Source organism: Sitodiplosis mosellana, unplaced genomic scaffold (genome assembly GCF_009176505.1).
Source record: "Sitodiplosis mosellana isolate CC-2019 unplaced genomic scaffold, AAFC_SMos_1.0 Smas_scaffold_12, whole genome shotgun sequence".
Lineage (NCBI taxonomy): Eukaryota > Metazoa > Arthropoda > Insecta > Diptera > Cecidomyiidae > Sitodiplosis > Sitodiplosis mosellana.
The window spans coordinates 2,182,216-2,191,272 of NW_022595254.1; the positions used below are offsets into that span (position 1 = coordinate 2,182,216).

Consider the following 9,057-nt stretch of genomic DNA (forward strand, 5'->3'; position numbering starts at 1 on the left):
TCATGATACCAAGTTCAATGGAAAGAAGAATTTCAAAAATTGAATGATATTCTGCTTTGATCAGCTTACTTCAACTCACGTACAACAGATGGTGCTCATGACTGTTTAAAGCCACAGCATTATTTTCAAAATTTTACTTTGCTTTTTATCAATGGTTTCAACCGATACTGCATATCAAAAGATAGTAAATTGATAAAAGAAAACAGACCTTTTTTCATGTCAAAAAATTTATTATATTGCCCAAATAAGAGAATAAGTTTTACATAAAGCGATTTGTCATTAATTTTTTTCTGTTTTTGCGTAGTATAAAATATTTAAGTTTATTGTTATCGGTTAATGTCATATGATGCATTGAAATTATGGAATTTCTTAAATGATTAACAATTTTAACATTTCGACATCGAATAGTATATCACATTAAAAATATAGTTGTTAAATAAATAAATGTGGTTGGTTTTTCTTTAAATTTGCTTCATATATGCGTTTGGTTAATAGCGTCGGGTTATATTTACTACAGACTAATGTGTTTGTATGCGTGTGATTCGTAACGAATGATTTGGTTCAAGTGGAATGGTGAAAAAAAATGTTAAATTAATCGATCTGTGTCAATGAAAATGTCGTCGTATCGTTGAATGAGCACCTTGATCAATAAGTTGCGTCGCAGCAAATCGCTGGTTTCAAAGGCATTGGTAATACTGACGGAAGATGTAAACAATGAAGCGCCCCAAACAATCGACAAATTCGTAGCATTCATTAAATTGTATTCGCGATTGGCGTCAACGCTGTAATTAAAAATACAATTGATTGTCAATAAATCGTCAGTTTAATCAGAACATGTCGAAATTCTTCAATTGTAATTACCGTATGAGATGTTGTAGTAAGTATTTCAGCGTCTCTCGTGACAAGTAGTCAATGGTGCTGATTCCATCTCGAATGGAGGCCAGACTAGCTTCACTCTCTGTAAATCGAATTGAGATTTTTAATTTTTATTCAAAGTCAGTTCAATTCCAGAAATTCTAATTCCATTCAAATAATAAATGAATTTACCTAAATCGTTGGGTAAATTTTTCACAATATCGTCGGAAATCAGTTCAGTTTTAAGCTCTCTAAAGAATTGCTTTAATGCACCAGTAATCGTGTGCACATCTTCATCTTTTAAAGATACATATTTTGTTCCTTTTCGAAGCTTTGATTCATTCATCTATCGAAATGAAAAAGACGTTGAATTAATTAGAAATATTGAGCCAAATCGAAATCGTTTTTTTTTGTTCGCTTTCCTCACCCTTTTTCTCAATTTATCAATGCTATCTTTTTTGCCCGAGGCACGATAAATGCCGTTTGTTCTCAAGTTCTCTTCGACTTCAATCACTTTGATGCATTCGACCACGAATTTCGGGATGTCCGTCAGTTTATCATCTTTTTCGACATCCTCCAAAGTGGCCCCGAACACAGTGGTCCCAGTGTGATTCAGCCTTTTGATCTCCATCGGCGGCGATGATTCTGCGAGCATCTTTCCGTTCAGATTCTTATAATGAAGGCCTTGAACGTGTTCGTCTTTTTTCGAATTGCCTTTGGCTCTGCATTTTAAAAAGCAGAAATAATGAGATGATTAATTGGAAAATCGTGTCAATCGCAACCACATATCGAATACTTACACATCGAAGCGTGTTTTCACATTGTATTGCACTGCAAATAAATGAATTTAAAGAAACAAATTTGTTATTTGTGAATAATACGTGTTCCAAGTATGGTATGTTTACTACGTAGAAACAGTCGTTTTCGATCGATAGATGTAATAATAGATGAGATTGAATTGATTTCCAGTTGTAATGAATTAATTAGCTTACATTTATTCAAGAAACCAGATTCTTTCTTGCTTTTGCTTTCGTTTGTCGCCGTTGGTGATGTGGACGGAGTCGACGAATTCACTGATAATACATCTGATGATAGGTCAGTTTCTTCGGTTTTGTCGCTTTGAATAGAACTTTTCGTTGTATCCGATACCGATTCATCCGATTGGGCACTCTGAAGGTTATCGTTATTTTGATTGTTATATTCAGCCGACTTCTGATGAAGCAAGTACGATTCCGACAGAATCTAAATTAAGCAATTAAAAGAATGAGATCATTTCAAAAATGAGTGAACCATACGAACATAATTCATATAATGAAAGCCATGTGTCCAAATGTGCCTATCTATCATCAAACGAGTTAGTTTACAAATGCAAAAAAAACAACAACACTAGACTCACCACGTCTTCTTCGTCGTCAATATAATCAACTGTTCGAAGCATGGATTTCCATGCGTTTACACTGTCTAATTTGATTGCAATTTCTTGTTCCTTGCATAAATTGGCCGATTGTTTTTCAACTTTGTTTGACCCATTTGCGTTTGTTGTACAACAATTACTTTCGGGACCCTCGTCCATATTATTTCGTTCCGTATTCGCACTAAATTCCATTGAGTTGCCATTGTAATCATAAATGATTTCATTCCATTTGGGATTTGTATTACTGTACAGTACGCAAATCGTCTGATAAAGTGGTTTTTCATTCGTATTACACTGCGCAATGTTGTTTGCGTCCACTTTCGGCATCTGTATCTCGGAATCGGCTGTATGACTAATCATGATTGTCGGTCGCGTGACATTTGAATGATGAACGGAATCGATGCGTTGACTGGAGAAAAGGAATTCTTCTTGTGCGATTTCCCATTCGTTGGCATCATGAACTGTTGTATCATCACTTTCATTTTGGCAAGTGTCAAAATTGTTCAGTGAATCCTCATCATCTGGTGGTGTGTCAACAGCCGTTCCAATCGTTTTGAACATCCAAATCGGTTGATAAATATTCTCTTCGTTCCTCTTTGAACTGTCTTTTCTCTTCACTTTATTTCCTATTTGGTTTCGCGTGGCTTTGTTGACACATGCTGTGTCCGTCACTTTTGTTGTTATTGTTGTTGGTGATGAGTAATCGGTTTTTTTCACTGTAAAATCGTTCAACGATTTGCCACAAATATTTGAATCTTTGGCACCAAGCTTACTGAAATCATCGAATGTTTTTTTCATTGTTCCTGCATCGATAATGCTGGGTCGTCGTCGATACTTTCGTTTGACGAAATCGTCGATTGATCGCTTGTAACGTGCCCGCAGTGGGGTTCTTAGCACTAGGTTCGCTGACCTTATTAAAAATGCATTCGTTATCGCTGAACGAGCTCTCCGACCTTTAGTCAAACGATGTTCAACACTCTCATTTATCGCTTTACCTATATCACATTCACCTAATTGTTTCTTGATGCCCATTTTGTGAATTAGCTCGATAATTTGCTGCAAATCCGTATACTTAGCCGGTTGTACTAATTGCTTTGAATACTGTAATGAACTTTGCGGTTGACTCACTAAAAATTTCAACAAAAAATTAACACGACGATCACCACACACGAGCACTATCCGATTGAGACTGGTCGACAATGTGACTTGTTCCATGTAAAATGTTTTAAGCATTTGCAAATATTGTGATGTGATTTCGAGCGCGATATTATGATTGATATGCTGTTGTCGGTCATCGTCGTCGTTGTTGCCATCGCTGTAATTTGTACTGGATAAATACGTAACTTGATTCATTTGTTCACGCGACGGAAAAATTTCCATGAGATTTTCGTCGATGGCGCTATCACTTCCATTTCGATGACAATACGAGGATGGTAAAAGGCTTGATGATGACTGAACGTTGTCTGCCGTTGTCATTGTCGTCGTTTCAATATCCGGTGCAATAGCATCCGGATCTATTGTAACATCGCATATTGAATCTTTAATGTAAATGGCATTTCGTTTCGAATGCATTTTGTGCTCCATTAAATTCTCTTTAAATAATTCGATGCGCCGCAGTATTTCGCTTTGACTGCCATCGCCAGTCACATTTGAACTCATGTTCATATTGTCACCGTGCTCAATTGACCATTTCAATTTCGTTGCACTTTCATTGAGCATTTTTGATGGCAGACATTTAGTTGAGCCACATTCAAATTGTCTACTATCATCGGTGTATTCGTTGGGTTGCCGCTTAAGCGATATCAACCATAGCTTCACCGAATCATCGGCGTCGTCAAACAACGATAAACTCGCGTTTGGTGATTTTCGTTCGCCTCCTGCCAATGAACGGGATTGCAGAGTCGAGACGGATGATGAATCGTATGTGAAGAATGATGACGCCGATGTGGAATCGTATACTGTTGGTTTTATCCGAGCCCTTAGTTTGAATGGGCGAACGCTCGCGTATTTGCTATGCTGTATGGCGTCTTCATAACTTGGGGGCGCATACGAATTACTATATAATATCGTATCACTGACTATTGACTCCGAATATGGAGATTGAAAGTGGGGTGGCGACAGATGATAATTTTCGAAGAAATTTGAATCACTATTCGACGCTCGAAATAAACGAATCGGTTTTGATGGCGGCACTTCTCTACAAACTATTTCATCGCTACCGTTTATTAATTCACTGCACGTATTCGTTCTTTGTTGTTGTTGTTGTTGCTGCTGCTGCTGCTGCTGCTGCTGCTGCTGCTGCTGCTGCTGTGGCTGTTCACTGCACAACGACTGATTCCTTAACTGCACAATCTCATTCAAATCAAATGTTTTGTTTGTTTTAAATACTTCGTCGTTGGTGTTATGAATGATTTCGATTTTGGGTTTTTTTCGCTCGTTCGTTTCACTGGCACTGGTTTTGGGTGTTAGCCGCTGTCGAAAACTGCCTAAAAATTCACTAAACTGCTTGCCAAATGCTTGTCGGTTATTGTTAGCAATCGGTGGTTTTTTCACCAACACATCAATCACTTCGCCAGCACTCGTTATTGGAACACTTTGCTGTTGAGGCGTTGTTGAGTTTTTGTTGCGTATGCAAGTTTCACCAGTGCATTGTTCACCATCAAACAATGAGCGACACGATTCACAAATGTTTTCATAAATATGTTCAGGTTTTTGTTGTTGTTCGTCGTTGTCTTGCTCTCGATTAGTCGTATGACTGTTCCGTTTGCTGTTGCTCGTATCACAGTGCTGATGGTAGGCGCCGTTTCCAATGGCAAAACCACAAAATTCGCACAAATTTTCATAGACAGCGAATCGTTGGAGTTGCTCCGTTCGTCGATTTAATGTAGTAATATTTCGTTGTTGCTGATGTTGTTGTCGCATAAAATAATTATTGCTATCGGCTGTTACTCTCACAATGGCACCACTGCCATTGTCGTTATTTTCGATTTTATGCGGCCAAAAACCGAATGGGGCGCTATTTTTTATGTTCAAATCGTAGAAATCGCCTTGGAAACGCGATGGCGACGAATGTTCGCTGAAATAGTTTTCGCGATAGGCCAAGTCATTGAAATGACAATAAACACATGCAGTCGGCACACAATTCGAACACGTACTGACGGAATTACAACTGCTTTCGATGCGCTTACCACAGCTACAGCTCACCGCTTGATTCGTCAACGATATATCTTTTTTCTTCTTTCGCTTCTTTCGTTGCTTGCTGTTGTACGCTGCTGCTGCTGCCGATGTCGTCGTCGTCGACGCCAAATCAGTGGCTGTCGCACTACTAACGCTCGCATTCGGCTGTTCGCTATTATTTGTTTGATTTCCAGAAATTCTTGACATCATAACTTCAACAAAGTGTGTCTTACTCGCAAAGTAGAATGAGAGAACAACAAGTAAAAAAAAATAGGCGCACACACAAAAACACGAACATGCGTTGCTTATGTTTATTGTTTATCTCTTTTGCTTTCTGTCTTCAATCCACTACGATTGAACGCGTGAGTGGTTTTTTCTCTTTTCTTCTGCTTCTATCTCTTTCTCTTCTTTCATTCAGCGCTGTCACTGACTCGATTTTACAATTTTGGTGTTTCACATTGCATTACACACATACGATTCCTGCCTTCCCATATTTTCTGTTTGCTCATACCGCCGTATTTATTTGCATTTTTAGTCATTTTTATGTTACACTCTGTGTTGCTGTTGCTTCTTTTTTCATAGCGTGTCTCTATTTCGTTTATTCTTTTGATTATATTTTTTTTTCTGTTTGGGCATGCTCGCACACATTTCACGATAGATTATTTTGTATAAATGACATTCCAATGCTTATTTTAGACATGTGCTGCTATCGAACTGACTCATAAAACTCACGCAAAGATATCACAATCGGATATGGAGTGATATTTTTTTTCGATTTTTTATTTTGGAGTTGTGTCTGCTGCTGTCATACTCATCGCCGTCGTCGTTGTTTTTGTCGCTGTTTACAAATCTATCGCTCTCACTTGTTATATGCGTTCGCGTTCGCATATTAATGTGCGCGTAGTAAACACCAACGATCTAGGAATAAAAACATATACACAGCATAGAAAATTGTGTAACATTCGATGAGTTATTGCTGATTAAGGCGCTTCATTTTCATTTTATGTATCAATTTGTTTCATCAGTGTTGTTGGACGCTTGCCAAAATCATAAATATTGTTTTTTTTTTACTTCATTCATCAGCTATTTCTCGATCGAGATCTTTTTTTTCGAAATGTCTTCACTGAAAACTTGAATTTCTGTAGCAAGTTGTATACACGATTCGATTCGCCGTTTTGGTGGTTGCACATTTCGTAATGCACGTGAAGTAAGAGCGAGCGATTCAATCATTCAGCCGTAAAAGACCATCGAATAAAATACGGTAACTAGTCATTCTCTGAATGCCTTAATTGATACCCGTGAAAAGAATTATGCGATTTCTTTTAATAAAAACGATGTACTCTTAACACACTCGATTTAAATTAATTCCACACACGAGCCTCGTCAACTTTTGTTGTCGAATAGATTAGGGAAAAGAGTCAAAACAAACCCACTACAGAATTTTAAATGTCTCATCTAACTAGAAACTTCGTTCACGCGCGCGTTTCCCATAATTTATTACAACATTTTCGGATGAAATGTGCGTATTTTTGGCATCTCTATTGTGCGTCGCAAATTCCTTGTGGAATTCGATGATGTAAGATTGAATAAATGCCTACGATTATGCGTTGTCGGAAGTCTGATAAACCCGAGTTTAAATGTCACTAACGGATGGAAACAATGTGTTCGTAGAATAAGATTATCAACCCGTTAATTTAACTCTTTTTAAGATAATTTTTTTTCTAATTCTTTTCAAACACAATGATTTTTGTTTCTTCAAAAAAAAACTTAATCAATTGACTGGCTTTGGTTTTTTGGAGCGCAATTAGAACTTGTTTCGTGAATTTTGTTAGACGAAAAATCGAAACCGTTTCATCTTGGTTCGCGTTCGCAAACGAACTGACCGAGAAGAAAATACTTCAAGACACAATTCGTACATCGTGAGAGATCGTTGTGTCGCTGTTCATCGTCGACATCGTCGTCGTCATCGTCTCGTTGAATATTCTCTCGCACCCGAGAGCCACACAGAACAGTTAGTTTCATTTAATCAAAAACTATAATCTGTTGCATACAATATGAATACCATTCAATAGTACGGGGCCGGCAATGAGAACGGTTGCACGAGTAAAAAACAAACCAACAAATTGCTCAACATTCTCTCTCTTTCTCTCTTTTTCCCTCGGTCTCTCTCTTTCGGTGCTCGGTAAATTGAAGCTAACGATAGCCAGAGTCAGCAAAACAAAGAATCGAGAGACGCACGGCCAGTCACATTAAACCAAATGAAATATATGAATTAATTTTGTATACACCATGAAATGCTTTCATTCGATCGACTGGGTGTTTCTGGGTATGATTGCAAGCCTGATTATCTTCTTCACCCGAAAAAAAAACTCACACATCGAGCACAATTTGTGCTGAGGCCACGATTATTTGTTTAATGCATTTTGTCGCTCTGTATTTGTTTAGTTTTAATTGATAATTGACCGTGCACGCACTTGAAATCGGGGCGTTTTCTCACTTTCGTTTATACCATACATATATCTATCTCACTTTGGAATGTCTGCAATTAACCGAATGCAGATAAGAAAGGAATTTAATCGGTATAACCGATTGCATCGATTGAGCAACGCCGAAATAAGTTCAATATGCTTTTAGAGTGCTACATGCTTTCTCTCTTCCTCCCTTAATCGCCGGCGAGTAAAAATTTAGCATCCTGGTGAGTGCTATAATAAAATCACGCATTTTATTTCGATTAATGCCGATAATGGCTCACACAAAATTCAGAAAATTGCGAAACATAACGTAACCCAAAGACGCCAAATCATTTAGTTTTTGGAACAATAGTCTCAATTGTGCTAACACATTTAAGTAAGACATTAAGTTAATTAAATTTTTTCCGACCTGACTTTTCCACTAAAATTCAATTAAGCGTTTTTATGTTATGCATTGCGTGCAATCCATATTAACCGAATGGTCTATTTAATTTTGAGACGCGCTGAGCAAACTTAATGAATAAATATCTTGTGATGTGCGCTCGACTGAATATCTGTCCATAAGTCATATAATTGAGAAACGCCAGCAGTGCCGGTCTTCTCACACACGCGCGCACCCGTTTGCTCATTCCATTTTTATCATTTGAATTGAACTTTTAATCTTAATTAATTCTTCGGAGAAACAGTAGCCCAACAACAAAGCAACGGACGTTCCCAATGCATATGCCATCTCGGAGTGGAAGAGAGAAAAAAACGCACAAAAGTGAAAAGACATATTTTATTCTCATCAGCACATATGAATGCAAAGCAAACAACCAACCAACAAACCAACCAGACGGATATGATTGAGCATTTGCAGCGCTTCGATTGTTCTAAATGCGCTGTTTATGCTTCAAACATTCGTTTTAATGTTCCTTTTCACTTCGATTTCGGACTGACGAACGGTTTTTGCACATTTACGCGAGCGTTCGTTTGCGCGCATAAACGATGCAAAAATCGTGGAACTGCATGCTGTTTTCAATCGCCTGAGAAGCATTTAAAAAATGATTCACCGCTTGGTCGTTTTTTTCTTCTCTTCTTTGTAACACTCACTCACTCTCCATTCAGCCATCACGAATGTAAACAGTCAAAAGAGAAGAA

The 9,057-nt window shown here is 37.8% G+C and overlaps 1 protein-coding gene across 2 annotated transcripts; it reads right to left on the minus strand.

Annotated features, from left to right (window-relative positions):
- Window positions 1-209: 209 nt before the first annotated feature.
- On the minus strand, window positions 210-8,306 carry LOC129567791 (uncharacterized). Of its 2 annotated transcripts, XM_055445099.1 has the most exons (7): window positions 2,252-7,375; window positions 1,848-2,097; window positions 1,656-1,686; window positions 1,283-1,577; window positions 1,048-1,201; window positions 862-958; window positions 210-782 (listed from the first exon to the last, which is right to left on the minus strand). In XM_055445099.1, the coding sequence occupies exons 1-7, from the start codon at window positions 5,654-5,656 to the stop codon at window positions 587-589; spliced, it is 4,428 nt and encodes a 1,475-aa protein (XP_055301074.1). In that variant the 5' UTR covers window positions 5,657-7,375; the 3' UTR covers window positions 210-586. The 2 variants fall into 2 exon arrangements, with proteins under 2 accessions (XP_055301074.1, XP_055301075.1); XM_055445100.1 differs by lacking the exons at window positions 210-782; window positions 862-958; window positions 1,048-1,201; window positions 1,656-1,686 and having other exon boundaries at window positions 1,452-1,577; window positions 2,252-8,306.
- Window positions 8,307-9,057: the final 751 nt, after the last annotated feature.

Bases quoted from the DNA above. Each gene is read 5' to 3' on its own strand.
- LOC129567791 (XM_055445099.1), bottom strand. From the start codon at position 5,656: ATGATGTCAAGAATTTCTGGAAATCAAACAAATAATAGCGAACAGCCG. The intron at 1,578-1,655 runs GTAAGTATTCGA...TTTAAAATGCAG, and splicing joins GTGAAAACACGCTTCGATGT to AGCCAAAGGCAATTCGAAAA. The intron at 783-861 runs GTAATTACAATT...TTTTAATTACAG, and splicing joins TTACTACAACATCTCATACG to CGTTGACGCCAATCGCGAAT.